General features: G+C 25.9%; 1 protein-coding gene across 1 annotated transcript; it reads right to left on the bottom strand.

Annotated features, from left to right (window-relative positions):
* Positions 1-2234: 2234 nt before the first annotated feature.
* Positions 2235-16483, bottom strand: LOC129965754 (ATP-dependent RNA helicase DDX18-like). The gene is made up of 9 exons (XM_056079907.1): positions 16350-16483; positions 13123-13268; positions 10839-11139; positions 9174-9288; positions 8659-8798; positions 6413-6574; positions 4396-4548; positions 3094-3264; positions 2235-2439 (listed from the first exon to the last, which is right to left on the bottom strand). Exons 2-9 carry the CDS (start codon positions 13260-13262, stop codon positions 2260-2262), a joined length of 1362 nt encoding a protein of 453 aa, XP_055935882.1. The 5' UTR covers positions 13263-13268; positions 16350-16483; the 3' UTR covers positions 2235-2259.
* Positions 16484-16679: the final 196 nt, after the last annotated feature.

Below are 16679 nucleotides of genomic sequence, written 5' to 3' on the forward strand. Positions count from 1 at the left end.
CTGTCATTAAGCCTGAAAAGTAATTTTGTATAAAAATTACCAGCTGTCGTAAACGCTCTTTCGGCATCTATGCTGGTTGGTGGTACTGTTAGCAATGCGCGATATACTTTTCCCAAATATTTACCTCTAAATCCCTCATCATCAAATAAATAGATTTCTCGTCGGATGGTTTTGGATGTAGCTGATTTATGTATTGTATTTTGGTTCGTTGAAATTTTTTTATTTATGGTTAAATCTGATTTTTGTCCAAGAGACGATTCCTTTTTGTTATCGACATTAGTATCATCATAATCTTTGATAACTGAACTTCTTAATGTGAATAGGTTTGTGGGTAAAAAATTTTAAGAAAATTTACTGTAAACTTGATCAGGTTTGAATTGGTTATTTTCTTTTCTTCTTTTTCATTTTTAAAATCATTATAATTATGTAAATACCATAAGACATTTTCTATTTCGGTATGCCTTTCTTCTGTGAAATTTTTCAATGTAATATATAATCTTCAGATAGTGATGTGTGCTGTTCTTTCAGTGACTGCAACATGAAATTTGTTGCATTAGCTGTTAATAAATTAAAATCTCTCCGACATAATGCCTCAATAGTCAGTTTTATTGGAAGTAGAGCTGATATAGTTCTGGATATTAAGCCGAATTCACTATCTGAAAAATTAATTCACAGGTTTAAGTCGATTATTGCTTTTTGGATTGGATTTCCCAGTTTCAAAAATCGTTCCATCATTAGGAGTAAACTGTTCCAACGTGTTTTAGAATCTAATATTAACATATATTCTGTTTTATTTTCAGTTAGTATATATTTTAGTAATATATCCTTTTTATAGGGGAACGTTTAAATATCTTAACAATTTTTCGAACTTTATAAATTATAGGAAGCAATTCTTGATAGGTTAATATTTCATCCTCATTAGCAATATCTTCTTCAACAATTACATTGTCATTATCTTCATTGTCAATATCACTCTCACTCTTTTCAAAGTTGGAATCCGAAATTTCTATATCCACAGTATTTGGATTCTTCTGTTCTTTATTTTTTCGGTATAATACATCTATTACTCCTAATTGAATTCCATGTGCATAGCACAACTGCTGATTTGCACCAATCAATTTTCCAACTTTTTTCATAATTGTTGCTCCATCAGTCGTTATGGATACAATATTTTCTTTCAGGGATAATCCATGTTTCGCTAATTTAGCAATTAATTAAGCCATTAATTAGCTAATTAATTTCGCCCGTTATGGAGACATAAAAACAAAAACGTATACTATTTTGCTATGTTCGCGATACCTGAACATATGGTGAGACAATTTTAAAAATTTCTAGTAAATACCGAAAAGCCCGTGTATTTAAACTTGTGAATACCGGTATTACGAAATTGTACAAATGGCTCAAAATACCGGTATTCGGTATTGCAATCCCTAATCAGGAACAAGTGCGCGTTTAGAAATAATTTTTAGAAAATGGTGGTTTCACTGTCATACCACAATATGTCAAAGGATTAAGAATGGAATATAACATTTTTATAAAAATGAAATAGAAGCAGGTCCTTTTTATCATGTGAGAACATGATGTTTTGGTTTGAGGTTTTTGAAGCCTCAAAATGCGTAGGCAACAAATTGGCGATTTATCGCTTTTGAGGCATCCATTTTTCTCTTTTAGGGTTATTAGAAAATAATGCAGAAGATTGTAACATTTGTAGATTTATCGCCAACTATAGTTACAACTTGGTTTCCAAATTACTCATTCTTTGAATTCTTATAAATTGTCTTAATTAATTTAAGTCATTAACCAGCTTAAACAGGTTTGAAAAAAATCACGATTAGTATCAGATTAAGCATTTTGTCGTTATTTAGAAAAACGGTTTTTTTTCCATCTCAAAAATCGGTCGAGCTCCAAAACTTTTGTCCAACTATAAAAAATTGAAAATGAAAGCTTTTAAAAAATTTATATTATATATATATATATATATATATATATATAGGGATAGAGACCCGTAGAGAAGTCTTGTTGTGATTGTTTCAAACCGGTTTAAACTGCTTAATGACTTAAATTAAGACAAATTATGACTTAAAAAATAATAATGTTCTCACATGACAACTTGAAGTTTGCGATCATAGATTTCATTTTATTTAATCTTTTTTTTATGATAAGAATCCAAAATAAACATACAATCAAGATGTAAAAAATGTTATAAACAAATAAATAATACATTAGAAAGGTAATAAATAAAAATAAAAATATATTTATTTAAATACTAACATAAGGTGGTACAGGGAAACCAAAAGATTTTGCAACAGCTTTTAAATCGAGATTTGATACATCATATACTTTTTTCATATGGTGAGATTTATATGCACGCACATAAGCCTTGAATGCTTCCTTTGCTGCAATGTTTAGAAAATAATTTTTCGTGACCAGATTTTCCAGCTGCAAAATGAAAATACATATTTTCATTAAATACATAAATTTAAACTGTAAAAAATGAAGAGAAAAGAAAATTAGAAGTGCAATTTCAAAAAAAAAAAAAAAAAAGGCAAGAAAAGAAAAGAAAGTTTTATTAGTAATCTGATTGAGGTCTAATATAATTTAATGACAACTTTTCAACTAAATAAAATCCTTAAATATAGCTATAATTTTTTTTTTTTTTTTTTTTTTTTTACATTTTGCTTTTAAACGCTTGCAATCAAAATTAAGATTGGAAAAACAGAGAAGTTAACTAAAATAAGAAAAATATTTAGTATATAATTAAAAAAGACCCAGTAAAACTTCCTCGGATTTGATGCTTAATTCATGAAATTTTAATTTTTTTTAATAATCTTAAACTTTATTACATTATTATTTATAAAACTCTTTAATTTATAAATAAACAAAGTAGAAAGTGTTGGTTGCCAAATATTATATCTTAATCTTTCACAAGCAGTAAACCAGCAAAATTTCTCTTTCTACATATGGGTTTTAAATATCAGTTTATGATTAGAGTAAGAACAGAATTTTGTAAATATATTTATCATTTATGTGACACAAATTTATTGTACATAAGAATCCAAGTTTAAATAATTTTTATACAAAAAGAGAAATTACCTGATTTTGAACATTGGCAATTTTATTCCAGTTAAATGCATATTCTTGTAAAGGTACTCGGGCATGTTTCAAATATCTTAGGAAACCTAGCTCTTCAGGTCTTAGAAAAAGTAAAGCATTTCCACTTTGACTTTCCCCTCGAGCTGTCCTTCCAACACGATGAATGTACTCCTACAAACATTTTTTTAAAAAATAAAACACTCTAAAAAAATTATATACATTCATGAATATTTAATTAGATTTTAAAATATAAAATAAAAATATTAAATAACTTATCAATTCTGAAGAATTTGTTGAGAAGATAATTCCATTTATTATTAGGTTTTTAAAAATAAATACAATTCTACATGAGTAGTTTTACAGGTTTATGTAGGATATCAGTTCAAACTTGCTTATGTATTATTTATGGTTATGGTTTCCAAAAAAAAAAAAAAAAAAATATCAGATTGCAAATTTTGAGCTCGATGCCAAAAATCATTATTTATCCACTTTAAAAGAAAAATTAGCCATATCAATCTTTTAAAACTTTGTTTTAGAAGGAATAGTCCATTCAGATTAATTATATAGCTGATTTAATATGGATCATTCTCGAATAAAGATGACTTAGATAATGTGCAGATTTTACAATATTATTTATCAAATAAAAAATACATATTTAAAGTTTTGGGATACTCAACATCCTACTGATGTCAAACTTGCATTTACAGGCAATTTAACGAATACAACTTAACAAAAATGCTTCAAATTCTATGTACCATTCTCTGTCTGTTAGTAGTTCTTTTTTGCAAACATCAGTTATTATGTTCATTACAGATTCTACCCCAACAAATGAAAAATAAATTTCCTACATAAAAATGACTTATTGAAAAATTCAATTTTGTGAAAGAAAAGTACAAATGCAGCTGTTCCAGAATTTAATATCCTGGTTTCCAAAAAAAGAAAAGAAAAATAAATAAATAAATAAACAATCAAATTACATCAAAAACTATGTAAGATGTCACAGCTAAGTATAATTTAAATTTTTAAGAATCACATATTTTGGTTCCTTTATGAAACTATTAGGGAATATGTTGATAAAGAATTTATAACTTAATATTTTGAATTATTCTATATAATGCCTGATTTACTTTAGGGCAGTCAAAGATATTAGAAACAGGAACAAAATTCCTCCAATGGAAATTAAAATATACATATATGAACACTTTACAAAATATGTAAAAGAAACTAACAAACAGATAATCAATTATTTAAACTAATTTTAAACTGTAACAGCAAATAAATTTTAAACTGTGATACACATACTTTTGGATCATCCGGGGGATCATATTGAACAATCCAATCAACTTGTGGTATATCTAAACCTCTGGCTGCTACATCTGTACATAACAGGATACCACTCTCTGCTTTGCAGAATTGAAAAAATGTAACTGTCCGTTTATTTTGTTTCTGCTTTCCCTATTGAAAATATACAGAAATAAATAAATAACAATTTTTGCACACTAAAAATATATAACGTTTAATCTGTATTGCATGATGAATTTTCACACTTATTGACTACAAGATAGTTTAAAATGATAACTGACAAAAATTCTTGTGAATCTTCAAGGGTTGAAAAAGTTTAAAATGCATATTAAACATCAAATAATCTTAAAAATAAATAAACCTGTAATTCTAAAATTATAAATATCAATCGCAGAATAAGATATCTCTGCTTATAATAAAGACAAATGTGCATGTTGATGCATTGCAGACGTAGCATTTGGCTTGGAGCCACCAAATTATATATATATAGGCTTTAGACGGTTAGAATATGAAGTCAGAGCAATAATTTTTGAAATTTTAATTAAAAACTAAACCAAGTTTTGGTATTTTTCTGTGATAACTTTCTAATATCTTGCAACATAAAATTAATTTTTACATTATTTCAAAATTTACCTTTTTCTATATAACCAATTTTTTGCCATTAAATTTTTTTCTATTTTTAATTAAATTTAAAAAAATATTTTCCAACAATGTATTTCACGTAAAATAAGAATAAAATTTTATATAAGAACATGTAACGCATACATGAGAAAAATTGCATTTTATCAATGTATTGCCATTGCATTGACAAAAGTTCAAATTAAATTACTGATTATTAAGTTAAATCTCAATCATAAAATAAACTAGAAAAGTGCAATTTTCAGTAGGCACCTGTATGAAATGAAATGAAATATGAAACATGATATTTACTTGAAAAATTAAGTGCAAGAAAAAATTTGCTATGAACTTTTAAAATATCCATACTATTAAAGCAATGATTATGTGTTATTTAAAGTAAACACAATTTAATACATTGAAAATATTCAATGTTATGAGGCTGAACAGCTAATTTCTAAATTGCCAGTAACAGGCATTTACATCTATCAGGGAAAATGGTCAAAATGAAAGAATTATATTTTATGTAGTTTGAATCAATAAATGTCTTGAAGGGTTATTAATTCAAAATTTCCATGCACAGTCTTATGAACCATCTCTCTATCCCTGTTCTTACATAAAATAAAAAAGAATGTGTGTATGTGTTGGTGCTTTTCAGGCCAGGCTGTCTGATCTACAGTTACTAAATTTAGCACATATTACTTTGAAGAGCTGGAAAGTATACCATTATGTGATTTTATAATACCTTTAAATTAATTAAAAATTGAATGAGATTTTGCTGTTTAGCCACAGTAACTACCAAAAATTTTATAATACAAAAATGAACCTTACAGCGTTTCAAAATTTAAAAATTTATATTTTTAATGATACCAATTTCATAAATGGACATAATTTTTCTAAATTTTTTTTAATTGAATTTTCAACAATATATTATTTTGTTGCCCAGAAATTCAAATCATTTTAAACATTTCATAAAACACATGATTTTCTTCTATTGTTGAAAGCTGCGTTAGAAAGATTCATATCAATATAGTTTACAAGACATAATTTACTTGTATTCAATTAGCAGAACATATGTAAAACTATTAAAATAAGGAAGTGTTAATGTTTATGAAAATTTTGTGTTTAAAACTATTTTGTTGGTGCAATCATAGTCAAATTATTTTGCAGAAATTTAATTGTAATTAAACACAATCAATATCACTTGCAAACTAGCTGGTCTTTGAGGGTAGCTAGAGCACAATAATGCAATGAACTGACAATTAGTGCAAAGATTTACTGTTTTTCAAAAATTTTGCTGACAGACTTATTTTTTTTAATTATTATTCTATATTTACAACAGTACATAATAAATTCCCATTAGTTTCTGCTCAAAAGAATATCATAAGAAAGACATACTTACATGAATAGAAGTTACAGGTAAATCTATATAATTAAGAAGTTCATTGTGAAATTTGACAGACATACATGAACTGAAAAAAACCATGACTTTCTTATTTTTATTCTTCTTTAAGAAGGTAAAAAGCAAAAGGAATCTTTTATCTGAAGGGCAAACAACGTAACCCTGAAAAAAAAAAAGACCAAAAATTAGCAAAATAATTACTGTGATAATTTTATTTAAACTGCAAGTTGAAACTGCTGAATTTTTTAAAGGAAAAATTAATCCATCTAATTTATTAATATTTTATCAACAACATGACAGCATGAAATAAGCTTTTTATTTTAGCACTAATAAATGTCATTATAGTAACTATCACTTAAAATAAGCTAACTAATACATACACACACGAAAAAAAATAATATTGCATTTTGATAGCAACCCCTAACTGTAAATAGAGAGTGGATAACTGATAAAAGAAAAGTCCTCACTGTGAACAAATAGAATAGCATATCAACAAAAGACTTTTATATAGAGACATATGCATTTACTTGGATACCAAATACCTCCCAGAACAAGAAGAAAGAGTAATTAAGAGCAATATATATATATATATATATATATATATATATATAGAGAGAGAGAGAGAGAGAGAGAGAATCCATCAGCCATAATTATAGTCCATCAGACATAGTAGTGAATTTGGAAATCTTTTATTACGTAAAAGATTTAACATCAATGATTGTCTTCTTTACTTTTAGAGAGATATTGCACAATGAATCACTGACACAGTTTTTATTTCTCAACAAATGGACTGTTTTTGATCATTTATTTTACTACTTTTCTAGCATACTTAATTGTACACCATATTTCGCATTTATTATGTAAGTTTTAAAGAGTAATTGAAATCAGTATGTGCTTCAAATAATTTCATAATGTTATAAATTAACCTATTAAATAAAGTGTAAAATCTAAATAAATTGGTACTTCAAAGTTGGTTGACAAAATGTATTTAATTCTAAGACATATGAACTAATTCATTGCCAAAACTATCTGTTAATAAATAAATACAGATTATATGAAATTGTACAGCAATCTCTTGATACTGCATATTTAAATAATTAAATTCCCAAACAAAATCTACAATCTACCAATAATCAATTAAATTAAGAATTCACAAAGCAAAGGTAGCTTTTATTAATAATCATAATAATAAATATATTTAATAGTCTCATTCACTAGTCATCCCTGAATTAAAATAATCGTATATACACAAAAATAAAATAAAAACATACACAAAATCGTAGTATACTACAAATCAATAGAGTAAATTTTTATTATAAATTTATATGACCTAACCCAAGTAACCTAAATAAACACAACATTGAGAATTTAGATTAATTAGTAGAATTTAAAAACATCACAAAATATTAAAATTTTAATGAACTTAATTTTTCTAAGCAACACATAATTTGATATATTCTTATTTACAGAAATCTGTCCCTACTAAGAATAAAAATGAGTATATATTTGTGTATTACCACTTTATAGATCACACGTTTGAGTTCTGGACAATCAAATTTGAAGAATGAGAATGGGAGAAAATTTATTTTGGAGAATGGGAATGTGTACCTCAGTTCCTGCAATTTTCTAAAAACTTTAACTGATTAAAAATTAAGTAGAATTTTGCCATCTTTCCACATTAACTTTTAAATTAGTATTGAACAAATATAAGCTTTACACCAGTCAAATTTTTAAAAAAATTTCTTTTTAATGTTACTAATTTAATAGTCATGCAAATTTTTTGTTGATTTTTTTTTTTTTTTTTTTTTTTTTTGCTTAATTTCTAACAATAGATTATATTTTTGCCTGAGATTGAAATTTTTTTCATTGTTTCATCAAAAGTTTGATTAGGTGATTTTATTCCATTCTTGAGAACTACAGAAGGAACTGCGAAATGTAAAAGACAGATAAGTTAGACAATTATATTTGTAATAGCACTATGATATCATGTGACTGTTTTCTGTTAGAAACTTTCATGCACAAAATGAACAAAACATACATAGGATAATTAAAATAGTACAACTTTTAATACCTAATGAGCATTTGTTGCTGGAATCATGGATATATGGTTATGTCAAAAAGATATAATTGGAATGCAATACAACCAATATTCCCAGGAAAACAGTGGAACATTCCCAGGAAATAAAGTGTTCCCATACAAAAGTTGAGATTATCAAAAGTTATATGCATGAAAAAAATAATCATACCTGTGTTAGTCCTTCAACTGTTGCTTTTTCATCATCGTCATCAACACCTATATATAGTGGTTTTTTGGGAAGAGCTACTTTAACAAGATCTTGAGTTTTCTGATTTAATGTAGCACTGAATAAAAGAGTCTGCCTTGTTTCTAAATAAATAAATCACCAACATAAATAATAAACAAAATGGAAAGAAAATATAAGCATTTCTAGAACATTTCATTAAAAAGTAATGTATCATAAAAAAGTTTGTAGGTAATTTTTACATGATACATTCTATAGATCAAATATTCATGAAGTATTTTTAAAGATAATTTAAAAATTTCATAACATTTAAGTCATGTTCGTTGTAATGGAAGAGATGAAAATAAGTTTCTGATAGGATTAATCTTTAGCTAATTTTTAAGATTTATATTTATTGAAAAGATTATATAAATACTTGTTAAATAAATATAGTATAATAAAATAGTATTTACATAAACTCTTATTATACATATATAATATTGCATCATATAAATGCTTACTTGATAATATACGAAGAATACTCTTCATTTCTTCTTCAAAACCAATATCCAAAATTCTATCAGCTTCATCAATGACCAAACATTGTAAATTTTTATGCAAAAACTGAGGAGTATTCTGCAAATAATAAAATTTATAATCACAACGGTGAAATTAAATTTTTGCCTCATGTAATACAAATAATATGCCTGGAATCCTTTAAACAGGAATCCATTACACTTCTTACATTTGTTGGTCAATGAACATAACAGCAGAATTATGTTTATTCCAACAACAGATAGAAAAGTAACAGACAAATGTTTATTCCAACATTTGTTGGTTAAAACAACAGAATGTTATATGAACAATTCTGCTGTTTAAAATGATTTTTTTATTTACATTTTCTCTAATAACATAATTTAAGTTCCTATGTTAGAGCTTTCAATCAATGTTTTTGCTGTTTATGATAATTTTATTTTACATAATATTTTCCTTTAAAACTGCACTAAATTATTTATAAAATTACTTTTTAAAATTTAGTTCATATATACATAATACATATATTAGTAGACTGGATAAGCATCTGATAAATATTTGTTTACACTTTAAGGCTCAATAAAATATAGAATTAAAATCTTTTCTTTAAATTTTTAACAGTTCAAGCTTTTTACTATTCAAAATATTTGTACAACCATTGTCTGTCATTTTTTCAGCCAGATATTATATTCACATTATTTAAAAGCTTTTGACAAAGCCTTTACACTATGCTATGAAATTCATATTTTAAAAATTATTAAAGTAGAAATTTATCCAAACAGCAGAACATCAGACTGTAATTACATGTCAGATGACACATATAACTATATTTATCATAAAATTGTGATACCATATGAATAGTCTTTTACATTTATAATAGATGGGAACAATATATAACCCAATAAAAATTAAGAAATAATGCATATAATATGTGTGAATGTACAAACAAATTATCATAACTTCTGGAAAGGGGGGGGGGGTCTGTGACAACTAGAAATCTTCCCTCAAAAGTTCGATCAAAATTTTTAAAAATGGAATGAAACTGTGCAATGTTTCACATACTATTTTAACATGGTGCTTCAAAGATTGGATCTAAATCATTAAACTTATAAGTAATATATTCAATTAATCTTGGCATTTATCATAAACATATAATTTTTACAATTTTTAGAACTATGAACTATAAAAAAATTATCAAAGTCATGTCCGAACATTACTTGTAATATTAAATATCTTATAGAATAGCATTATGCAAGAGGCAATGGAATAGGATGACAACTTTTTACTAGAGTGATGGAGGTAATAATAAAACTTAAATACTTAAGACTTCTTAAAGCATATAACTAAACTTGAGTCACATAACCCTAAATATGCTACTAAAAAATTAAGCTTTTTTCCCCCAAAAATTCTATAAACACATAAGGTAGGAGAAGAATAACCAATATTTGATCAAACTAAATTAAATAACTTAATAACACATATGTAGAATCAATGATAAAAATAAAATTGTAAAGGAAGAAAACTTTCTAAAATTAGATTTAAAAAAAAACACCTGATATTTAAAGATAAAAAAATTAATCAAATCAAAAATATTAGTAAGAGAAATTAATTTATCACATAAAGTAACATCGAGATTTAAAAGAAATGCATACCTGTAAATGGTCGAGCAAACGACCAGGAGTGGCAATGACAATATTTACACCAGATGCCAACCTTTGTGCTTCAGTTTGTCTGCTGGCACCACCCATAACCAGGCCATGTGTAAAAGTGTGATATTGGAGTAATTCTTTCACAACACCATATGTCTGCATCGACAATTCACGAGTTGGTGAAATCACTATGACTCCAGTTCCATGTTTTGGAGTGAATTTTTTTTTCACCATGAGTTCAATTGCAGGTATAAGGAATGCAAGAGTTTTTCCACTTCCAGTTTTAGCAGAAGCTACAACATCGCTATATTTTAAAAGAGTTCAAAAGTTAAAAGATATTTTTCAAATTTAACTTTTTATACTAAAAAGAAGAAAAAACATAAAACATGAACATTGAAAAGGCATTAGGGTTACAAGAGTTGGGGAAAAAAAAAAAAAAAATGCAAAATGAAAGCCATTTACTAAAATCTTATGTAATACATTACACAGGAAGTTTAGTAAGGAATAATAAGTTAGTTTAGTCCAAATAAAATCATAAATATGTAATCCACTCTTAACATGTTTACTGCTACAACTCAAGCTTGATATTTGGGCCATTTATCTAGTTAGATGCCACCTTCTTTGCTATTTCTTAACTAAGGTAGAGAAGGGGTCATCTAATAGATGGTTTGATACAATTATATACTATCTATAATGAGCAGGTGCGTCATATGGCAGTCAATGTGTTAAAGAAGAAAAAAATAGGAAAAAGTCAAGGGTCTTTTTAAGTTTTATGATCCTTGCATTTTTAAGAGAATACAAGGATCATAAGGCTACATATTTTAGATAAAAATTTTGATAGATTTAAATACAATATTTTCACCAATAATATTCAAACAAACCATTATTTTCTTGTTTACAATATCAAAATGCTCAGATAAACAGTATTAAGTATATATGCTATGTTCATTGTGCAGTAAAACCTAAACTTACATTCCAAAATGGGTTTTGACACCACAATGCAAGTGTTCTAACAATTAAAAACCACATGGCTACTATTAAATAATGATTCCACACAAACTACAAACTTGATGTTTACTTAATAAACATATTTACATTTTATATGAAAAAAAAATCATTAAAAAAATATTAATCCCACAAGAATATCTAATCTTGGCAGAATGGAAAGAAAAATTAAGAAATCTTTGAAAATGTTATAACAAATGAGCTGCAAACAGGACGCTATAAAAACTTTTTATATTTACATTTTAAGCCCTCAATTTCTAAATTATTTGATTCTGTTATACAATGAACAGCTCTAATCTTTTTTCATTCTCAAATAGTTTGTTTATAGACTTCGACAGTGCAAAAGTTACCTCTTCAGCTTTCATTTTTTTATCTTTTAAATCATTTAAAAAAAGATTGGTGAATTAGCAGTTTCACTATATCAACTCCCCTTTTCTGTTGGTGGACTTAAAAATACAATAAATAAAATTTTCAAAAACTGCCTATGTCATCTCTTTCAAAAAATAATGAATATACATTTCATTCTTTGCAAGAATGTTTAAAGAACCTAACAAAATGTTAAGTACTTTTCCAGCACCCAGAGTATAGAAAATAAAAATTCAAGGAGTTTTCAAGAAATTTTAAAGACTGTATTAACATCAAGTAAGGCAATTTTGCTAGGTATGTTAGAAGCTAAAAGCAGCTTGGACATGGAAATTTACAACAAATGTAAAAAAAAAAAAAAAAAAAGGAAGGCTATGTTTTTAGTTTATTTCAGATAGTGAAAATTGAAAATATAAAATATGATGTCAAGCAGAAATGGTTCCTATTATTGCAGTTTAGTGACATGCGAATGTATTCAAATTAAAGTGACAATTATATAAAAAATTCATGATAGAATTATAGTAACTAGAGAATTAGTTAAAGTACACATGCTACAGACAATTTGGTAGGAAAATAAGAATTAGCTGAACATTCTCTATTTCATTCTCAAATGCAATATATAGTACTGATTAGAGAGAGAAAACTTCATGGTTAGATGTATTCATTCTTAGTAATATTTTTTTATATACTGAATATGTGACAAATTACACATAACTACAGTTAATTACAAAACATTACTTATAAAGAAAAGTAATAAATTTAAACTTGCTAAAATACATTTCTGAAATCAAATATTAAACCTAACACAAAACATCAAACCAACCAGATTTTTTTTTTTTTTTTTTTTTTTTTTACTGATTGCACTGAAGATATTAAAAAGAAAAATTACACTTTCAAAATAAGATAAAAGATTCTTTACCTTCCTTCTAATAAAGGTGGAATGGATTTAGCTTGGATTTCTGTCATTCTTTCAAATCCCATATCAGCAACTGCTCTCAAAGTTTCTTCAGAAACTTTTCCTTCTAAAGAGCTGAATGCAGTTTCGGTCAGTTTTTCCATGATGAGCTAATTATTTAAAAGAAAATTCAGAGTGAATATAAAATTCATATCACATTAAGAGGGCGAAAAAAAGCATAATGCAATTCATTATTAAATATATATATATATATATATATATATATATATATATATATATATATATATATATATATATATATATATATAAGATCTTTTTGAGTAAAGATTAAGCTTTCAAATCATATATTCATTTACTTTGAATGGCATGTTAATTTTACAGCTTTTTTCTTAACTTGTTTTTATAGTTTTTAACTAAAAAAAAGTTGATTTGGTACTGACTCTGCTTCTGGAACAAATTAATGGCATATTTCATGTTATATCATTAATGGTCAACATATAAAAAACATACAACTGTATCTTTTAATCAGTAAGATGTCTTTCTTTCGTTAAATGACAACATTCTATATAACTATTTTCCCAATTTTCAATATTATTTTTCAAATTCTTTTTCAGTTTTATTTTCATAAATGTATATTAACAGCATTTTATTGGTGAAATTTATGTTTAACTGCATACCACTGGAACCACATGTCATTATCAAACCTAGTCAATAGATGGTACTTAGGCATCAATCACAAGTCAAAGATTAATTACCAATGATGAATGGTAGTATTTTGACTATGTTCAAAAATGGTATGCAACTAGGCCAATTAAGTTAACTAATAGAATGTGATCAAACTAAAAATTCTTCTGATCTTTGGTAATTAATCATTGGTAAGCAATTCATACAAGTACCATATTTTCTTATTTTAATGTATCCTGTTGCAGAAACTAATATTATGATACTCTTCTTCCTTCAATGTATCCATCAACATTGTTTTTTTAATTTTTATTATGATTTAAACTGAAACCTGTAAGTTCTTTTGCCAGCTTATATAATGCATGTAGTTAATTTCATTATTATAATAAATTTCTGCCATATTTCAAAATCTTCAACTTTCAAACATGATTAGGCTGTAATAGTATTATAACTGATTGCTTCTAATAAATTAAGAATTAAAAAACAGTTGTTCTCTTTTGATCTACATAGAAAACTTTCATCATTTCAACATAGAATGCTTTCATTAATTCAGCACTTCACCAATTCTACTTTCAGAAAGATAAGTGAGGAGCATTAAAGAATTAGATATCAATGATCTTAGGATAATATAAACAAAGGCCTACTCTTCCTGTTATGTGCAATAAACATAGTTTTGCAATTCAAATATTTTGTTTTTTCAATAAACATTCATTAATCTGGTTCTTTCAATCTAGCAGTCCTCTGGTCCAATATTTACTGATTTTCCGATTCTAGAGCATAATGTATATTTGCTAAGAGAATACTGAATATTACCCAATTATTACTTTAAAAAACGACAATTTTAAACAGTAATAATTTTTAGTATTTCAAAACTATGACTAATACTTTAAAAGTATTAATTGCTATAATTATTTTACCAAGATGTAAATAATAAAGATGCAATGAGAAAATCAAACTTGTATTGATGCTTAAAATGTAAAACATTACGCAAACTTTCAAATATCATTTTAAGACCCTTACACAGAGCTTTTAAACATGCTTGCATAATAAAACAAATTAGAAAATTTTCTTTAATATAATATTTTGATTAAAAAATGGTTTTTTAAGATACAATGTTAAATAGTAGTTTTAATTAGGGTATTAAGAAGTAAAATTTGTTAATTTCATTATTTTGCACATTTAGTAATTTTTAATTAACTATAACAAATATATGATCCCTAAATACATATTTTTTCTTTCTTAAATTCATTATAACATATCATTTGCATTGAATCAAAATTTATCTAAAAGAAGTTAGATAGAAGTTATTAAAGGACAAAAAATATTTCAATAGTCTATTATCATGAAGAACATATAAGTATATAACATTTCAAAACTAACATATCAGAGAAAGATCACAACTACAAAATTTATTTATTACAAACTTGAAACAAGTCAAATTAAATAAAAATGACCACTCATAAGGAGGTTAAATCTGTCGACACACCGTAAAATGAATTGCTTGAATAATTAGAATGAAGCCCTTTTTTTATGACAGCTGTCTTTACAAAAGGAATTAATTTTCATTAAAACTGATAATGAAGATTTTAGTGTTTAGATATTACATAAGTTTATAAAATAAAAGATCATAGATTTTAAATGGATTGCACTAAACATAAATACATGGTATATTCTGAAAATGAATATCTTACTTAGCAGCTTGAATACATTAAAATTTTTTCACAGAAATAAAACAACCAAATATTTACATTGCTTTCAAATTAAATTTATTACCATGGCAAATAGGCATTTTTAAAACCAAGAATAATTAATAAGTAAAAATTTAACCTTTTCATCACAAGAACTAGAGATGTTGTACACACATCCTCTCTATTTATAATTGAAACAATTACTGTACCAATATTTCGTTGACAGGGTTTAATAGGATTGATACATCTACTACCAATAATTCATTAAGATTTTTTTGTCCAAACATGCAGATATTTTAAAGATCTGGTGTATCATTTAAACTTCCAAAAACTAATTTAACCCTTTCTAGGGCCATGGGAAGTATGCTTCCCACAAAATTTATCAATCTTTGTATCAAATTATGTAGGTTGGCAAAAGTTCTGACAAATTTTTTTAGTAAGTTAGAAACTTAAATGCTTCAGTTCTTTATCTCAGAAAAAATATTTTAACATAATATGACTAGAAAAAAATGGCCCTTTAAAGAGTTAAATAATTTAATCAAAAATATATTAGTATAAATGAGGTGACACATTCAATAGCCGAAAATCAATTCACCAAGTAAGATAATCAGGTATGACACTAACTAAAAGTAGACAGCAGCAATTAAGGTCAATTATAAATTAATATAAAAACTTAAAATCAACATTCATATATATAGTTATCGAAAAAAAAATCGAAATCGGCATAATACCTCAGTGAATTTTAATTACAAGCTGCCCACGTAAATAAGCAACATTAACACACTTAAAATTGCAGAACAACAATAATATATATCAACAAAAGTAAGTAAAATATTAATTTTAAAGCAAAAGTATACTTACTAATTATTTACTTTATTTATACGGCATAAAATCAGATATCTGGTTTTGACAACTACCACTCAAACTACTCATAGAATATGAAAAGAGGATACATAAGAAAAATTTTGAGACACGAGGATTGCAAGGAAAAACAATTACGATAACTACAGTCACAGTTATATATTTCTCAATAATTAAATCAAACTTATTAGTTCTTGAGTGAAATGAAGTAATAAATTCGATAGAACAGAAAAAATAGCGTTTTTCATTCATTGGTTTTATGACAAATAAAAAATAAAGAATATATCAATTTTTTTTTTTACATTGAAAGCTTAATTCAGCAATAAATAA

Source organism: Argiope bruennichi, chromosome 4 (genome assembly GCF_947563725.1).
Source record: "Argiope bruennichi chromosome 4, qqArgBrue1.1, whole genome shotgun sequence".
Taxonomy (NCBI): domain Eukaryota; kingdom Metazoa; phylum Arthropoda; class Arachnida; order Araneae; family Araneidae; genus Argiope; species Argiope bruennichi.

Coding starts and splice junctions, on each gene's coding strand:
- LOC129965754 (XM_056079907.1), bottom strand. CDS start 13,262: ATGGAAAAACTGACCGAAACTGCATTCAGCTCTTTAGAAGGAAAAGTT. Junction 8,799..9,173: donor TATTCTTCGTATATTATCAA/GTAAGCATTTAT, acceptor TTATTTATTTAG/AAACAAGGCAGACTCTTTTA. Junction 2,440..3,093: donor TTGCCAATGTTCAAAATCAG/GTAATTTCTCTT, acceptor TTCATTTTGCAG/CTGGAAAATCTGGTCACGAA.